The following is a 20036-nucleotide window of genomic DNA, read 5'->3' as shown; positions in this document are numbered from 1 at the left end:
ACTTGCTTGACAGAGAACATTTGGCACAGAGGAACAAAGACATAATTTGTACAAATGGAGACACAATTATTCTTGGAAAATGAATTATTATTACTTGCACTATACGTGCTGCCTTTAAAATAAAAGACTGCATTGTAAAGGAAGGAGTAGTTTGTTTTTCTCAGGAGGGGAGGCTTTAGGATTTAGGAGAGAATGAGATTAGCAGAGGGGCTTTGAAATGTTTGAGACAGTCTGAGAGTGGCTTCCTGATGCAGCACTGAGGACGTTTAGTGCGAAAGACTGCCGCTTTCCTAATATAACCTAACTGGGAGACTAATACATCTAACGCAACGCATACTCAGTACTGGCCCAATTGCAACCTGCAGACTCAGTCCTTTACTCACACTCAAAAACAGATAAGAGAGGAAGAAACTCCTGACTCCCTATAACAATTAATCAACACTAAACTGATCAAAACTAAACTGACCCCTCTGATAAAGCTACATGAGATGCACGAGTGTTTGTGTTGCATGTCTTACCAATTAGCTAGTGAAATAGGTCCAATAGAGATGTGAGTCGCATGTTGCTTAATCTCCTGTGGGACTGGAACTGACAATTATATTCATTATATTCAATAATCATATTCAACTAAACTATGCATTACTTTTGGCTTAATTTAGCGACACAGCATCACAATAGCGACAAATACCCATCTCAAGAGGTCACAGTGCAAAACTCAGATATTCAGTTTAAAATATAAAATAAGAAAAATTGATCAAATCCTAAAATCAGAGAGAATGGGTGGTATGCTTGCTTGATAACTGGAAAATGACCTGAACAATTAATCATCTAAATTTCCTTTTTATCAACCAATCAGTTCATCGTTTCAGCCCTAATCCAATGTTAAATGTCAAAAAAAATCATAGTATTAAATCCTCACAACCTGAAGCTAACATGTGGGTCAAAAATGTATGAAAAAGAAAGCTTTACACTCTATGGAAAATACCACTTTAGGAAGAGTACAATCACATTGGCAAAATCAGCTTCTTTTACAACAATCCCTTAATATGTCAGTATACTGAATATAACTGCTACAAAATAAAAAAGACAATACTGCAACACTTGTCATTCAAGTCACTAAGCCATCATAAGATGTCTAAAAGCTATGGTTGGTAATGTATTTTAGAATACATCACATTCGCTGGAAATCTATTAACATCCTGAAAGCAATCAATAAATCAAACGCTCCAGGTTTAAAAAAAAATCTGTGGCTAATACTTCTCTGTAATAAACCCATCCAATCATTTCAATTAGTCCAAATTAAATGATTGGTCAGCCGACCTGCGTACCTGCCTACTACCATGCACTCTGCCTGTGCACACATTTCACATGACCTGAGTCTTTCACAAGGCTAGGCGGATGTACCGCTGCACCGCAGTGATGAACTAACCAGCTACCCCGGGGCTCCCGCTGACCAGCTGTTAGCTGCACATGGCTGGTTGTGTCATGCTGTAAGTTCAAATTCCAGTTCCATTGGGTTTCAAATTAATTATTTAAATTAAAAACAGGTTTAAGCTTGTTTAAGCAGGACCAGTAAAACAAGAAACCTAGAACAAAGATATGCATTTTTATTTATGCATTTATCAGATTAAAAAGCTAGAAATGTTGGCAATTTACCACTCATACAGCACTCATGCTGGCCAGCATGAGTGACTGTGCAGTCAGTGTAGTCAGGCAGTGCACGTTTCTTTTGGGGAGTGGCTTTGGAGTGAGGCCTACTTTCAAAATTTAGCTTGCTCTTGCTGGTTTTTCCACCTTCAGCTTTGAGAAGCAAACAATAAGGCGCACCATTAATCCCATTTAATGTGTCTTTTCCTGCTAGAGCGTAGACTGACTCAAGAAACGCAAACAGAACGGGACAAAAAAGTAACAAGGGATGGATATAAAAATTTCTCACTCACTGCACCCACATGTGAGATTAAGGAGAAAATGCTCAGCAGTGACCCACCATCCTATTTCTAGCATAGAGAAGTCAGTGGCCTCAATATAAATATTAGATAGAGGGTTAGGATATAAATATACAGATATAAAGGGCTTATATTTGTCCCTTGGTAAATAATGGATATCAACCAGGCAGTATTCATGTCAATGATAACCACATGAACAACATCCATAAAAAAAATGACTTTACAAACATGCAAGTATTTTTAATGTCAAAAATCCAACAATGAATCCTTCAACATACTATATCCACTAACATAAAAAATAAGCTGCAATCCAACAGAAACTGACAAAATAAACCTTTTACGAAGGCTTTTAGAAATTAATGATGTGTCAGAAACTGAGGACAAACACACATTTCAAGCCATTACAATACGTGCACAGATGGCAGGCTACTGGAACCACTTACAGCCTGGCAACACAGGGTACCTGGTATTCAATCCTGTTACACAGAAAATAAAGCCAATGACATTTAATCCCATAATGGGATGCGTCTATTTCATTCACTGACAAGCTATAACGACGAGCAAAGCATCAAACAAAGCAGTCAAAGCTGCCAAAATCAAGTCCCTGCCATGTTTTTATAATGCACGTCGAATGATGAGGATGATAATATGAACTGGGTGAAGATGTCCCCACAGACACCTGGAATCCACTTTTAAGATGTCCAAATGATAAACGGAGGGTGAACTCAATAACTTTTTGGAAAGAGGAAGCAGGGTTGAAACATGTCTGACTTCTGACACAGGTGGACGAGCACAAAGCACTTTGTGTGCTGCCAAGCCATCTACTGGTCACGTCTGCGTCTCTGCCACCTGCTCTGTGAACTCTTGCAAACCAGAGTGTGAATATTTTGAGAGACCATTAATGCTTAAAACAAACCACTTCTTAAAATTGTGGGTACAGGCGTTGATTCAGCTGTATGATCATTTTGGATAATTTCATTTTTGTTACTCCATTCCATTATATTGAAAAGTGTTTGTTATTACCATATCCCACCTTTCAGTGTAACACTATACACTTTAGCTAGATGTACGCCATAAACTGGCAACTGGGTGTATGTGTATTGATTTTTGGCTGGATTTTGTTCGAGGTGGTCTTTGTACAGGTAGATTGTACAACCTTGATTGCAAAAAAAGCTGTAAAACGTAATTAAAAAGAGAATGTAATAATTTAAATAAATAAATAAATTTAAATCTTTTTTGACCAGTATTCCATTGAACACATAAAATGTTTTTGCAAATATACACTTATTTTGAATCTGAAGCCTGCAATTTGTTCCAAAACAGTTTGCAGAGGGGAATGTTTGCCCCTGAGTTGCATCACCTTTTTTCTTAGTAACCCTCAGTAAGTATTTGAGACCTGAAGACATGAATTGTTGATGTTGTGATGTTGTTTGATGTTTTGTTTTATGTTTTTCAAAGCATCCCAACTTTTATGGAATCAGGGTTTGTATATGGTTTACATGAAAAAATAAATAAATAAATATGAAGACCCTTAATCCTGATTAATAATTGTGACTTCATTATCCAATACAACAGTCAGGATCTTCAGTGATGCAATAACATTGCAGGACTAAAGAGACAATACAGCCAGCAGCTATCAATCTCAGACACTTGCCTGAGCTTTTAAGGTGCCAGACAATGCAAGACGATGAGTGGGCTAAGTCTTCCTTTGATATAAACCAATTGTTTTCAAGGGTGATTACCTCAGCAACTTTTGCCCAATTCTTGCAACCGATTAAGCCACAGGACAATGCATGGTTGTACTGTAAAAGCTTAACAGGCCTCGACTCTCAGGAACAGGAGCACAATGTTCTTTCGATTAACCCTCCTGACATAACAGAAGGGTTAAGAACAACAATCTGTAAACAACACCAACAATTAACAATATAAAACTCCAGAGCAAACTTTCAGGATGAACTAATTTTTGGCAGGGGGTACATAACCTACTGTGTAATCACCGACTTCTTTCATGAAACCCACAGAATGGCGTACCATACTGACCATTCACATAGACACAAAAACAAAGCCCTTTTATGACTGCCTCTCTCTTTTATTGAAGCCTAACCTTTACAGTTTGACCTATTAACCGTGATGAAATACTTCCTGCAGGGATGTTAGGACCACAATGGGTCCCGCTAATCCTGAGATTCAACAGGGCGCATGTACACACCCTCACTGACTCTGTGCCACTACTGTGGGTCTCTTCTTCATGGACAGGGGAATAAAATCATTCTGCCCGCCTAACGCTTGCCAGAAGCTCTGCACGTGTCCAGCTACTGTATAACCCTCATGACTGTCACGGACAAAACCAAACACGATAACACCAGACAGTTCAAAGGCAAGTGGTCACTCTAGGAGAAGCAGAGAAATACATCACAGCTGTGCAGATTGTAGCAGCACCGCCATCAGTCTGTGATTATAAGATGATTATGCCTGGGAACCTCTGAGAGTGCACTGTGTAATGACGATGATGATGACACAGCCGACTGTCAGGCCTGTGACGTGTTGCAGTGCTCTGCTCCATTGATTTTCCTCATATATTACATTTGATGTCCAACAGCCTGAGAGCCTTCATCTTCTTTGATTACATGAAAAGTGAAAGCTCTCCTACACCCCGCTGTAAGGCAGATCAATATCTGAGAAACATTCAACCCTTTAGTGCAATAATTATTCAACTATCTGCTTCAACTATCTTATTACCGGGTTATATCCTTTAGAGGCTTTAATAATAATAAATAATAAAACCTACAAACTGTTACACTGTCATAGTGACTGCAAACAGTGTGCATAAATGTTTGAATTGTAGCAAATCTTAAACCATAAATGTTAAATTAATTTATGAATGTGCTTAACTTGGAATAAAAATACCAGTTCACATTCTGATGTAAATATTTGATTACCCAGAATTATGAATAAATTAAAATTAGTGGCAAAACCTGCCAATCACGGGTTTCGTAAGTGGCAGCACGATTTACAAGCAGGGTGTAAAAGCTGTTTTATTACTGAGACTAAATAAAGCCTCTCTGTTGCCAGGTTGTTATTCATATTTGCCAGAAGCTGCAGCAAAACACTGAAGAAAGGAAAGGGGAGTTTCTGTGCTCAGGTGATAGTCAGACCTTGGGGTGTTTCCAGAGTGACGGCAAAAAATTAACAGGAGTTTCGAAAATCTGAACACCTTAAACTATGAAAACAAAAAATACACAATATATAAACTGGCAATTATATTAACTGCATCCAAATATGTGAGCAATTCCAGCTATGGGCTGATTTCTAACTATTTAAAATCTGTGTGCTTGCCAGAAGCCAGGTTCTCCTATTGGACATGAGTGTTGTCAACAATGTCCACAGGGCCCCTTCATGGCAGTTTAGAAAGCAGCCTCGAGCAGCTTATTGACATCAGACGGAAACACACGAGACAGAAATTGTAGTCAAACAGGTGAAGGTATGACATGCATGCAAATCTAAGTCAATCTATGACTTTAACTATGCTGATGAGTGGCTCTCATCAAACAACTCTTAATTCCACAGAGCAGGAATAATCTATGAACAACCTGCTCAAAGGTCTGAAACAGCGGACACACTTTTCTGTTTGTCTTGCCTTACAAGCTCCTCGGCTTGTTGACACAAGCCATCTCCGTCACAGACTGAGGACTGTTCTATGAAGCCTTGAAGACCCTTAAAGGAAACCCAGATCTCAGGGGCCCTCACTCCCCAAACACCCTGCTCACACAGGAGAGCCTCTCTGTTGCCATGCCAGGCAACATTTGTTTGTCCTCTACGCAGTCGCAACCGCCCAACAGCACGAACACACCCTCAACAACCGTGGTGCTCTTCTGAAGAGGGGGTTGGGAGCTGCAGAGCCCTGAATGCAACTCAATCACCTCTCTGTGTGAACGGCACAAAAGGTCCAGTGAGAGTGAGACGGTTAGACCTCTGCACTCGGGTGTAGCCGAACCTGCGGCAGGTTAATGTGCTCTCTGGTTGCCTGTTTCTCAAGGAGCCTGAATCTTAACCCGGACACGCCCACATGCAAAGAGCTCTGCAGTATCAATTTTTCTCCCGGAAGCAATGGGACCCAAGGGAGAAGGTAACACAGACAGATTTACTGCAGATATGGGTTGAGCTGAAACCTATAAGCACCGTTTTTTATAACACTCTTAATAGAAAACACACTGAAATGTGTGTCTTTGCCATTTACTTTCAGTGTTAAGGCAGTCAGTTTCAATAGTGACACTTTAACGAAGAAAAAGGATATTTTCGCCACAACATTTTGGCGATGGTTTATGGTAAATGTTACCTTCACTAGATACTGCTTCTGTAAAAAAATTACTTCAGCATTTCTCATATCATTATGCAATATTCGAGATAAATTAAGTACAATTTTAGATAGTCTGACACTTTCTTACATTAGTGTTTTGATTTCTGTTGTGTTACTTTTTGCACTTTCAATGTGTAACAGCAAAACCAAGGGCTCTCATGTGAATGCGAAGTCCATTCTTGGTGGCCGACATAACTTCCCAGGCACAACTTAATATTCACAACTGAATGACCCATTCTTTACAGTTCACTGACTCCATTCAGCCGGCAAAGACACCAATGAGAGGAAAGTCATCACAGACCCAAATTGAGTCCAGTATTCTAATGGCCTATCTTTTCAGCACTAAGTGGCAAATTACCAAATCGAAATACTTCAACAACTTAGTGCTTTCAGGGGATTATCTCATATACACATTCTTGAGGGGCTTGAGTCACGATCCTTCCAACAGTGACCACATTGTGACATGCTTAGTCCCGACCCTGAAGTCTGGGTCTAAAAGTCCTTTGTTCCTCTGAGAAATCTCTGAATAATAAATACTAAAAAATGTAAGAGTTAACTTGAACAGGGCCTCTGTCTGGTGTAAGTAAACAGTTATTCTGGGCAATACAGGGGAATATGTCTGGTAATGGTTCTTCTCCAGAAAAGCAGTAATCAATTTTAAACCCCACTTTAATAAGAGTGCAAAGTCCCTTCATTATCAAAGTTGAGACAGTCAACAGGATGGCTCAACAAATAAACACAACAAAATAAAAAAAAAATGTGAGTGTTGATCTGACCCATACAGTTGTTTTTCTCCAGTACTGTTTTAACCATTCTACCAACAAATCCTACTTAGCCTTTCCAAATTAAATGCAGACTGAGCCCAACATAGTTTATTCTCTTGCTTTTTGATATTCCATTCTGTTCTCCAAAAACTGGCAGTCAATATAGTGAAGGTATGGCAGATTTGATACTCAATGATAACTCCTGAACACACTGTGAAGCCGAAATCAAATCTGAATGACAAGTGCACATGTGTTCTGTGAGTGGTGATATTAAAGTCACGAAGCTTGTAGTGACAAGATATGAGGAACAGATCACTAAACATTGAACAAAAAGAGTCCTATCTGTCAATACCACCTAGAGACTAAAATTTTCATTGCTGTTTTACCAGCTGATAAAGTCCTGACATGTTCAAAATGAAATTCAACTGATTCATGCCTTTCGCTGTGTCATCACATTAGCCATTAGCTAGCACCTGGCATATTGTTGAATTATTCAATTCAAGTTAAACAAGTCTGCAAAATGATATTGAAAGATGGCCAACAACAGTGTTACTGGAGCGGCATGGGACAGGCAAACAATGCGATCACTATTGCAGCTGTGTGCATCCACATAGCTTCTGTTTGCCATAACATAGCAAAATTACGTACGTCACACAGATTGTTGGGAGCTCTAACGTTTAAAACAAAGAATCTGAGAACGGCTATATTTATTTCCCCAGGGTCAACCAGGTCACTGACAGAGATCATCTTTGTTTTGGTTTCAGATATCCTGTAATCAGTAGAATTCCACGAGAAAGGAGAAAAGGGTTTCAAGCAAGAATGTTTTCTGGTGCTATCAATAAGGTTTTTAAAGTGAAGCTCTGATGGCCACATGTAAATAAGGATGACATTGCATTTAGACTACAGTTGAAATTATTCATAAACTGATAAAATTGAGGGTATAACAAAAATTAATTGATTCAAATTGAATCATGTAATAGTTATTTTTCAAGTAAAAAGATTATAGAGCAATTCTTTTGTACAAATAAAAGGAAAAATGTGTAAAATATTTTCCTGCACATTTTAGTTATTCATATACACATAAGCAGAATGTTTTAGTGAGGCTGTAGTCAGGGAGGAACCACAGAGGTGTGACACATCACTGACCAATAAATTATATATGTATTTTTTTAAAATAATGACCTAATACACTGCTCAAACCGTAACTGACGCGCAATTTTCAGTGAATCCGTAGTAGGCTTCTCTAATGAGTGGAGGAATAGGCACACGTGGAGAAAACACCTGCACCTGACCTGTGAGGTGTACTTTTTGGTACAGCTGTGTGAGGAGAGCGCATATGTTAACTCAGCACCACACAAAGCAAGGCATCCAATTTGTTCAACTACAATTACTTAATTCAGTGATGAATGAGCCAAGAAACTTCCCCTCGGTCAGCTTTTCCTTTGTCTGGCTGTGTGTGCACAGAGAAGCTCATGCATCTCAGCAGGCCTAATGTTTGACTCGAGGACATGAAGACATGCAGCAGCTGCTCATGGCAACAGAGAAAGAAACAGATAACATGGGTAAGACCTTGAAAACAAGTGATTGATTAAAAACCATGATGAACAAATCAATAAACTCCAGAAGTGTATATTTACAAAGTATGAACTGCAATCGACAACACCAAAGAGTTAAAAGCCTAAAATGTTTTGAAGCTTCCACAGGCCTGCCACAGATGATCTGAGTTTGCACCAGTTTTACACACACCGACATTTTCTTGCTGGCAGTGTAATGAATCATATAGTCTAGGCAATATTTGTTTTTTTTTAGGTTTATCTAAAACACTTTTTGCCAAAAGCTCTTTCAAGCTTTGTTGTAGCCAAGTCATCAGTGGTTAATGTTTGTGTAGGCGAATAGCCGAGGACCACAACATGAATTGCCAATGTTGCTATATTCACTTAAATGTGCTGAAACTCTGTCTCGCTCACACAAATCATGTTTAGACATCTAAACTAGAGGATTCAGTAGCAAGAACAGCTTAGACAGGAAAAAAAACTGAGACTTATTTGCTCCCTCGTGCTGCAAGATAGCTGGATATAAATAAAGAAACAAACAGCAAGCCGTGAAAACGCAAGCTGGGCTACGGGCGACAAGAAGTAGAGCACACAAAATAAACAAGTGACCTTTGGTTAATAAAAGATAAGCCCTCCCCAAGATGGTGATTTCACAGGTCTCCTTTGGTGATAAGGGCAGGAAAGCTTGCAGGTGCACTTTACAAACACTTGACTAAAACAGAAAAAGCCACACTCACACACTACCCTGGAGTAACTTCCTTTAGACTGATAAAAAAATAAAAGTTACTGCTTTACAAATGGTAGCCACCCACTGTTGTACATGCTCAGCAGCTTTGCATGGCAACAGGAAAATATGCAGATTGTTATGGGTGTCTATATCCCTTTCACTGTCTTTATTTCGTTCATAGAGCATAAAAAACAACACACAGTGGCCTCCAGTGTTGATGGCTGCTGGGGCATGTTTTGACCGGTGACTAATAAACACCTGCTTTTCCACACCCTGCAACATGAAGCTCACACTGGGGAGTCAGTGGACTGGCTTTTACATTAAAACACAGAATATGAATTCATGCAATGAGGTTGTTAATGCCTGAGCAGTGAGCTGCTTTAAGGAGGGAGGTGGGCCGCCCTGCAGCAAACACAGACATGTCTCTCTGTCCTCAGTGTGTGATGGTGTCCATCGGTGACACTGCACATGAAGAGTGCTGCTGCACTTTCAGTTCTTATACTACCGTCTTTGTAGAAGGAGGCCCATACCTACTGTGGGGCTTATTATTTGAACCTGTGATCACAGCACATAAATGTTTAAAGCCACCATCAAAACGGGGACTTGTGAAGAGGATCTGCAATGCGTAGCCAGCCAAGCTCCGTCCTGGTGCGACCACAACGTTGCCAGATCAAGTATTAGGCCTACCAATGACAGAATAAACCTGTGTGGTTTAAAGACACTGAATCTTAACAAAAAAGCGGGGTAAATAAACATAACGCTCAAGTTAATTTAGATGTACTCATATACCTTCAAAAGCAAGATGGGTACAGAGAGTACTAGACACGGGCAAGTTAAAAGAAAATCTTAAAAACTCTGCAAAGGGTGAGAAATCTTTTTGATTTTAAATCATATTTGGGAGAAGCGACTAGATGAGACAAGTACCCAAAAATAGACTGAATGCAGATGACAGAAGGGGGTCGTTTCGTGGCCACGATATTATCTCCATGGTACCCTACTTAGGGTCTTTATGATAAATTATTCCACACAGATAATGACTGTGGTCGAGATAAAATGTCTAATTTTGTGTTGGTTGCGGTTAAAATGGATGCAGTATCGAGGAGTGCACTTGCTGCGGGATACTTCGCGACATCCATCCGCAGCGGCTCCAGAGCTGACCATCCCTGAACAGGTTATTGAACATGCATCCCTCAAGACCGCACAGCTAGCTAACCTTTCAGTTATAACCTTCAACGTCTGCAAACAACCTGAAAGCTACGGTGAACCGTTAACTTCCAGCAACAACTTTTCCAAACCAGAGAAACCTGTCTGACACGTACAGGCAGACAAGACACAACGGGATATAAATCCCTGCTTAGTTACCTTTAGCTGCCTCCACCGCACATAATAGTCCGAGGACCAGTCCGACAGCGGATGCAAATTGTGTATTCCCTCGGAACCGCATCCCGACTTCGAGTTCAACGGCGGTGCAATAAAAAAAAACAGTCTTCTTCTTCCCTCGTCAGTCAGGCGGAGTATTTCTCTAACAAGAAAAATAAAATCCAGAAGATGAATGTCGGTTACCACGGTAGCTCTAAGATGGCCGTCGTCGCCACCGCCGCTCTGCTATCCCCTTCAATCACCGCTTCTCTCGCAGTTTTGCAGCTTGCTGTGTTCACGGACTGTCGGACATTTGAGGACATGTTCGCGGCGCATTGAGTCATAGTCTTTCTCAGATTGCTTTTTTTTTGCATGTGATAGATTTCTATGTAATATAAAACTATAACATTATATAACATTATAAAGACAAAAGAAAGTCAGTGTGTAAGTCATTTAGCAATTAGAATGTATCGGATGGGTATTTGGACCGCAAAACTCAAATGAAAGAGGTGTATCTTCATTGGTCAGAACCTCGGGGTTTCCTCTTTGAGACCAACAAAAACGAAAGAAAATGAAATTTTTAGTTCCCGCATAGGTTCACGTTTGGTTTCTCCTGTGCCAAAACATAGATTTAAAGACCTTAGTGGTTTTAGTTTAAAATCTCAAAATAAATGTGTTCATCAAATTACCACACAGCAAATCTGGGACAAGGTTGTATTCCAATAAAGAAAAACTACATCCCTTACTCAAAGACAGGTAGGAATGGTGGGTTAATCAGGGCCCAGCAGATCCCTTTTGCCCCCTAGCAGGTTAATCAATCCATAAATGCGAGGTCAGTATTTACTCTAAAGAGTTAAAGTAAGGCGTCTGGACTTGTGAAGATAGGCTTGAAGATGTTTCGCTGCTCATCCAAGCAGCTTCATCATGGATGAGCAGCAAAACGTCTTCAAGCCTATCTTCACAAGTCCAGACGCCTTGCTTTAACTCTTTTGAGTAAATATGACCTGGATGACTGAGAACCTCCACAGACATGAGGTCAGTATTGTTTCGTCATGGCCTGGTACCCAATATGATATAAAATATGTAATAGCATAGCTGTCAAAAATAACCAAACTATTTTATTTAATAGGTCAAAGATACTACGTTTGAATATATGATGACTGTCATAACATCAAACTGACCCTAACCAAAAAATCTGTATTTTATTAAGGACTTGGCTTATAAAGGCTTATTTAAATGTTGTAGCAATTTTTGTCTTCTAAACCTTCATCTCTCCATTGTGATGAAAATAGGTATTTTCTCTGCTCATCTCTTAAACAAAACCAAAAATATCTAATTTTGTTTGGCCTGTTTCTTCCCAGTCCCAGCTATTTCGACTCCGACAGACAACGTTAGTTCTCTGAAATCGAAGCTCAGGATGAGAACCTAAAGGCAGCACGTGTCCAACTAGGGTCAGTGACGTCAATAATTTTATTGTGGGAGTACATGCAGCTTGTTTAGCACAGACATCTAAACTAAGACTGAGGGCAGGGGGCAAATGCCTTCTGGTGTTACCCAGTGGCACTAAACCATAATCATAATGTGAAGAGAGCATGACAATACTTAGCCAATGCTCAGGGGCCAACAAGGTCCCTCCAAGGTTTCTGCTTGTTTGAAGACAAAGCCAGACTTGCAATTTAATTTTAAATTTGATGTACCTACTGTCATACAGGATGTTGTAATCCATAAATCAGATGTTTGGTGTCTGTCCTCGCACTTATCTTGAAGGGTGCGACAGATGTTCATTGTGGAGGGTATTGCTGGCATAGTTTGGACCCATACAACATGCTGCCTTAAGGCTCTGGCTCGATAATCCAGACATGGTAAAATGGATATTTCAACAACTTGACGCTACCAGTAAACTAAAATGTGCGAAACTGCTTATGCGCCTCTGAAGCCAAAGAGTTGTTTAATCCTTTAGTCCAAACAGGCGGGATGGGAACTGTAAATCTGTAGTACATCCATGCTTTAATTTCGCCCCGAGTTTATTCCACAGAGCAACTTTCAGAGAGATTAGACACAGTGAAAGAGACTTGTACAACATTCAATAAAGATGAGCATTGATCATTTATGAGTTAACTACTATCCCTGCCGAACAGCCACATAACAACAAGTGCATGGCAATGTGAGAATAGCAAGGCTTCGAATTGCAAATGTGGGTGGGGGCTGCTATCTAATCAACACCGTCAGATATGGATAGCACCCCTGAGGAGAAGAGGGTGCAGTGCAATCAGGGAACTGGCAACTAATGAACATCCACATCAGGGTTTTTTTTTCATAATACTGCACAATTTGAATATGGCTGTTCCTCATGCAAATTCAGACATGTGACTTTAATTCGGGAGAGGCTGTCACGAAAAGGTCAACGGTTCGTGAAGCAAAGTTTTGTTAGAAAGAGAACATGATGTCAGGCCTGATATGTTCCTTTTGTTTATTTTCCACCTTTTAGTTTTGCATTTCATATTTTATTATTTTCATCACTCCTCTGTTCTCTTCAGGTTACTTCCCTTCCTGTCCTTGTGTGTCTCTCACCTCTGATCAGCTTTCCCAGCCTGATGTGTGTCACTTATCTCTCCTCATGTATTTAGTCTCTGTCACTCCCTGCCACTCTGTCTTAGCACCTTAGCGTCTAGCGCTCCAGTCTTTTTCTTCGTAACCCTCTAGTGAACCTTTTGACATCTAAGTAGTTCTCAGATTTGAGTCCTGTGTCTGTAGCCTTGTAGACCAACGTTACATATTCTCCAGTACACTTTCTCATGAAAAAAAAAAAAATCCAAATAACACAAATCTATAAACACTGCCAAAGAATATGTAAATGTTGCAATAATAAAGGCCAATCATTAGACCTCTGAGCAGTCTCAATGGTTGCAGTTATCATGGGGAAACAGCAGAGAACAAACATAGTTGTGTGAGGCCACAATTAAGTGATGGGTCCATAAACAAGGACAGTCTATGGGCATCAGGGCAGCAGCAAAGCTGAAGCACAATGCCTGTTTGTTCCCAGTTTGGCAACATATGAAGTGGCTCAGGGAAAGTGGAAGCCCCTCCTCCCCACCCACAGATGTCCAGCACTCTGGGGAGGAGACACACATTGTCCATTATCATTCCTCTGGGGCGCAATGGCCAGCAATAAGAGGACTTGGTGAATAGGTGTCAGACATTAGCAAATGATCAGAAAGGTGTTACTTCCTCTGGACCATCTCACCCACTGCTGAGCTACTTTACATGATGGTTCGGGGATTGTTGTCTGCTGTCGGCTTATTGGCAGGCTTTCATTTGCTTTGTAAATTGTAGTGAGTTTCTTCTTTCTGTATCGTGTTAATGAGCATTTTTCCTCAACACGTTTATACAGTACTTTAAGTACAGTTTTGAGGTACTCTACTTTTACAAATATTGTAACTTTTACTCCACTACATTTATCTGACATATTACTTACTCAAATGTGCCAGGACTGGCACACCAGTATCCAGAGTTCAGGTCCTGTATGTGATTAGGTTTGGACAAGATATTTTCAGCTTGTGAGACAGTCACAACATTGAATCTATAGGATTTACTTTGGTTAAGGTTAGGGAAAAATTGTGATTTCAGTTATATGTCAGAAATTGTCATGTCACATAATAGTGACAAATATCCCTACAAGCTAGATAACTTGATAGGTACAGGTGGTGTGTTATCCATATTAACAGCACTGTTTTGCAGCAGTGTCTTCCTCTTCTACACGACTGCTCAACATTAAAAAAGAACCTGACATGCCATCCGTCTCAGAGACTGAGCTCATTTCTCAAGCCCCCAGACAAGGATTTGGGGATTAGATACACCACATTATTTGGATGGTCGAAGGTCACGAATGCCTCATGGCTGCTCACATTATTCAAAATGCTTCCACCTCAGTTTCCATGCTTCTGCTTCAGTTATACACTTTCCCAGTAGGGACGGAGGGCGGACACTCTGGGGGTTGAACATATCCAGTCACTGGTCGGAGGAATCACAGCACTGGAGACATCACTGTGGGCTGCAATCGTGGTGGGTGGTTGGCAGCAGACAGAGCATGAAAAAGACTTTGCTCGTGGGACTCAAAGTGGTCGTGACCATTAAACACCACATCTTCTCAATATTTCCTGTCTTGTGTCTAGACTGCAGCTTGTGTCACTAACTACTGTTTTCCTTTTCCTTCTTGGCTAACACTAGACGTAGGAATTCTATTATCTGATCCAATTTTCTTAAAATAGACAAAGATCAGTGGAGATAACTGGTCAGAAGCTAAGTGTTTGGAGAGCCCAAAGCTTCTCATAATGACTTTTATACATGTGATTTTATATTAATGATTTGCACACACATAATTATTTGTTTACTGGTGTGTCAGCACACTTTAGAAAATGTTCCTTTGTTTAATTGGCCAAAGGGAGGAGGATGAGTTCTTATTCTGTCATTATTTCTTTATCTGATGATCAAAAATAAATGGCGTGAAACCTGAATGTGTGTCACTTCATAAATTTATAAGCTTCAATTTCAGTGAAAATTTTTGCTTAAAGATTAATTTTATAGACAGCAATTCTTCAATCCCTTTTCTGCTTCAGTGCAGCTGTCTCCAAATTTGCTCATGAATACATTTTTAAAATCCGTGGCTGGGGGAAATTAAATCTCACTTTAGAAGTTAGGGATATCATCAAGTTCTTTCCCAGGGATTTTTTTTAAAGCCTGCGGGCCTGTATGTGCAAGAGTCTGGCAACAAATCACACAGGGAACTGAAGCCATGCACCTTTAAGCTGTCTTTGCTTTCTAATTCATACATCCTCCACAGGGAACATTTAAACTTTACTCCTATGATTGATTCCCTTCTGCTTAAGTTGCTCTCACTTATCTTCAAATTATTTTACAGGCTGGGTTGTCACTCAGTCACTGGTCATTTATTAACCGCAGGCTTACTCTTCTTCCATGTGAACACACTCTCTATATGAGTGCCTGGAAAATGTATTGTCAGTTGTCTTTTTTAGCTTGGTTTTTTTTTTTTTGTTTTTTGTTTTGTTTTCTCATTTCCACATTGATGCTATGCAGGGTGCTATTTTTATGAACAAAGAAGCTATTGGGAAAAATGTTTTCTGAAGCTGTGATCTGTATTCCATGCCTTCCTTATCAAGCCCCTTTTCACTGGAAAAAAATGTTATTTCTCCTTAAGTCCTGCCATTAAGTTAGAATATACTCTGACTTGGGAAGAAGCCTCTGGATATGCTGTGTCCTCTTACTTGTCAACAAATAGCCAGCAGTTTCAGCTGTCTCTGTGGGCCCATTGTTACTGATACAAGGCAAGAAAACAGAAAACACATGGCAGGAACGAGTGGGAATTGGACAGATGGAGGCTTGATAACCTCACAGGATACTTTAGTCCTCTCTATAGGGCTCAAGGACCCTGCAGATTAAGCTTTCAGTCGGCACCTTCAATCACATGCATATTCATGAGAGCCATTTTTCAGTTGTATCACTGATATCACATGGTAAGTATGTTCAATTTTTCACTTGCATTAGTTATGTACATCAGAGGCAGAATATTAAACCACTCATTAATGAAACATGTCTATTTTCCATGTGCGGCAGATTCCTCCAGATGGGCATCAGGTTGCTCAGAGGAGCGTGGGTGCCATGATTTTGATGTTCTTGTTTTAAGACCTTGACCCCTGACCCTCACAGAAGGTCACCTCTGACATGCCATGTGGAGGGTTCATGCTATGGGTCAAGCTAATGTCAGACTCTCACCTTCTTGGCTTTATTGCCATGGAGAGTTTAGAAAGGGGGCAGTCACATGGCTGTCACAACGAGTCTAATCATTCATGTCTGTGAGGAAGGGTCCTTTGGTTCCCCAGAGACTTCCCTTTTGAACACTTTTGGACAAATTAGGGCCCTTGGGATGGCACGAACATAGACACGCTGGATGTTGTTTTCTAACATTAAAATGTAAACAAAGTAATGACAAGAAAAATGTCTGCACCCTATGATACTCCACTAATAGCACGAGCTGTACCTCAGGAACATACTGCAATTGCCATGTGCGTCCTTTCAAAGCTTGGACAGTAACTCAACCAATCTGGCAAAACAGAAGTCAGTATACCCACATATTGAAGTGTATCAGCTGAACACTATATAAATGTCGTGACAAACATGTTAGCAACAGTTAGATAAAAATAATGATTGAATGGTTAAAAGTTACATTGATGAGCTAAAACTTTAAAAGCACCAATCAGCTACAACAATGTGGATCAGACTTTGTGGATGCTTGAGCCCTTTGTCAAGTTCCTTCAGAATGTCTTTCGGAGTGTGTTGGTGTGCATTGTCCTGCTTGGGCACTGCCATCAGTGAATACCATTGCCAGGGATGTACTTGGTCTGCAGCAGTGGGTGGTACGTGTCAAAGAACATCAGAGAAATGGATAAATTGCTGAAATGACTGAAAGTATTGGATAAACAGTTGAAAGCTAGCTTAAGCAATGGATAAATAGTTTAATTAGATAGTTGGGAGTACAGTCACCTGCACCTACTGTGGTAGACATCAGATATTTCTGCAAGTCTGTGTCTCATTTTTGAGCAAACATATTATTTGACACACAAGAAAGCTTGCATGTGCACACCCACACACCGGATAAAGCTAATAACACAGATGTAGACCCAAGACACATTTCCCACCAATTGTAACAACCCCCAAGTTGAGACACGTCTGTGATTAAAATCCGCCTCCTTGTGTCTGCGTATGGGAAAACCTGCTGTCCAGACAGCGAAGTGAGCAGTCTGCTCCCTCATTACCCTTGAAGGACACTCATATGGCGAGTGGGTGATATTAAAGTGGAGGAGGTTAAAAACGGCATTGAGCCAGTATGTATTCCATCGTCTCCGTCCCAGTGGGCAGCGCAGTTGGGAGCATGCTGGCCCCAGATGCTGAAACCGGCCTGGTAAATAGAAATCTGGTAAATTATGTGATAATAAATCCAATCTGAGCAAAACTGAATGTAGGACAAACCAGTTCAACAAGGAGGCAGATCACTTTAAAGATTAGATCACTTTTTCAGTTTCCTCAAATGTTCTTCCCCCAGATTTAGTCTGGGATTTAAAAAGCAGGAGTGAGTTCAGCCGAGTCTAATGAGGGTTATTTGTTCTCTTCCTCCTTGAAACAGCATCTGATTACCTCCCGTGATATGAAGCTAGAGGTTTGTGCAAACTGACCTCTAGCCTGTGATTTCACTCTCATAAACACACTTAAATCTCACGGATATATCAGGGTCTCTGCAGTCAGCTTGTGGCTCAGGTCCCATTATAGTGTTTCTATCCTCCTCCCTAGCTGCTCATAATTATGTTGTTAGCCTGCCCATAACCGATATCGGTGATTATTAACTCACCGGGTCAGTGCCACAGACAGGGAGCAATTGAAATGCCCCTGGTCACACTCACTTCACGATTCCCTGGGCCGAGCAGCCGGAAACTTTGAGTATTGGTTTGTCAAGTCTTTGGTTTTAAATCTCTTTAAAAAAAGCTAGCTAGGCTTATCAGAATCAACACATCAGTGTTGTGGAGGCTGCTCCTAATGCAACCATTTGGTTAATTATGGTCATTCATTATCGATTTTGTTGAGCTTGGCTTTTTCCTAATAAAAGTCTGATTATTGTCCAAGTTAGAAAGCTAATGATGGGCTTACTGATTACACTGGGTTCCTCGATGCATCATGGGCTATCTGATTGAATTTATTTGATGATTTGAAAGGCACTGACTCTGCACAACATACAACAAACTATACAAAACGTAAAACCAGATAAGGAACATGCAAAGGCAGAGTGGAAAGGTTTTGATATTCCAGGCTCTCTCCATAATATATATCAGACTGCATGTAAATGAGAACTCACCATTTTAAGGCCAAATTAAATATTCACTTAGATGTGATGAACTGGACTAGTAGGATGATTATTAGAGCTTGCTGCAGCTGAATAAAGAAATGTGTTTTTACATGTCAGAATCTTAAAAAGAAACCGCAAAATCTTCAACTGCACCATAAGGTCCTCCTCAGTGCGTGGCGTTTACGAACTCTGTAACTGTGACAGTTTCATCCACAGCACATTGAGGACTTCTCATTCATGCTGGTTTAAACTTAAACATGAAATGTTCACTGATAAAAACTGTAAAAATAGTATTTTCAAGGTCAAAAAAAAAAAGTTCATAGCATAGCATTTAGCATAAAATGTGTTTTGATATTCATTTGGGATTGTTTTCAGTGACCTCCAAACTTAAATCTATTTATATCTCGCTGTCAACAGTTCCCCCATTAAGATCAAAACCAATAATTAGTTAATCCTGCTAACATGTTGACACTTTCCGTCTGTGGGTGTCCTCTAGAAATTCCTGAAATTTGTTTACAATAACAAAAACTCAGAATATGTAAAACAATATCATCAGCTTGGTTGATTGGTGACGAGTAATTCCACAAAACAAGTCGGCATCATCGTGTGCATGTGGATGAAACATATTGAATCAAATCAATCCCCTTTCAAAGACACCTATAAATAAGGTCTAAGCCTCAGTCAGTGTGTACCAGCTGACTGCCACAGTGTGTGTTCAATGTAATGCCTGTGTCAGCTTACAGCGGCACGCTACACTATGTTTTATTCAGCAATTATGGTGCATCACTGGCACGTCAGCTCAGAGCACATGTAGTATGTACAGTATGTGTACAGTCATATAGCAGGATAGAAGTTTATCAGGAATAAATCTCGTCCCCTGTGACCTCACGTGATGCAGGAGCAGATTTTGGCTGGTGCATGTAAGTGGAGGATTAAGGTTTAGTTAAAGGTCTCCCTCCCTCCCTTCCTCCCTCCCTTCCTCCCTCCCTCCCTCTTGTTTTCACATGACCTTTTAATTATTGATTTTCAACTTGCTAGGCCTCATCTCCCCTCTCATGTCTCTCTCTTTCCTCCCCAATATCTCACTGCCATTCCCTGTCTTTTAATCTTTCTTCACAGCAGCCGCACGGACACACACACACACACACCCACCCACACACACACACACGACTCACGTCTTTTTTCTCCCGCTCGTCCTCTGTTTCTCCCTGACTTGTCTCCGTATTAAAATGCGTGGATGCTGGCCGGTAGCTGCAGTGTCAGCAGGGGAAGGGGGGGACAGGGGAAGGTAATTCATACCCGACTGTCACCCGGGCTGGAGGTGAGTGAACGCACCTCTTCCCTGAGGAGACAGCCAGAAATGAGCCCAGCAGAATAGCTCAGAGGCATCAATAATCCAGCACCCCTCTCTGCAGTCT

The 20036-nt window shown here is 40.6% G+C and overlaps 1 protein-coding gene across 5 annotated transcripts in view; it reads right to left on the bottom strand.

Annotated features, from left to right (window-relative positions):
- clstn1 (calsyntenin 1) overlaps positions 1-10992 on the bottom strand; it is a 35777-nt gene extending 24785 nt beyond the window's left edge. For 3 of the 5 annotated variants that reach the window (XM_046397829.1, XM_046397828.1, XM_046397830.1), the window contains exon 1: positions 10710-10991. In XM_046397829.1, coding sequence (XP_046253785.1) covers positions 10710-10791 — 82 coding nt within the window. In that variant the 5' untranslated portion in view covers positions 10792-10991. Of the gene's footprint in view, positions 1-10709 lie in introns of all 5 variants that reach the window. The other 2 variants (XM_046397827.1, XM_046397831.1) reach the window with 1 other exon arrangement.
- Between the last annotated feature and the right edge of the window lie 9044 nt (positions 10993-20036).

This window comes from Scatophagus argus, chromosome 8 (genome assembly GCF_020382885.2).
Source record: "Scatophagus argus isolate fScaArg1 chromosome 8, fScaArg1.pri, whole genome shotgun sequence".
Classification (NCBI taxonomy): Eukaryota; Metazoa; Chordata; class Actinopteri; family Scatophagidae; genus Scatophagus; species Scatophagus argus.
Note: the sequence above shows the minus strand (reverse complement) of the source record. Positions and strands in the feature narration are given on the sequence as shown.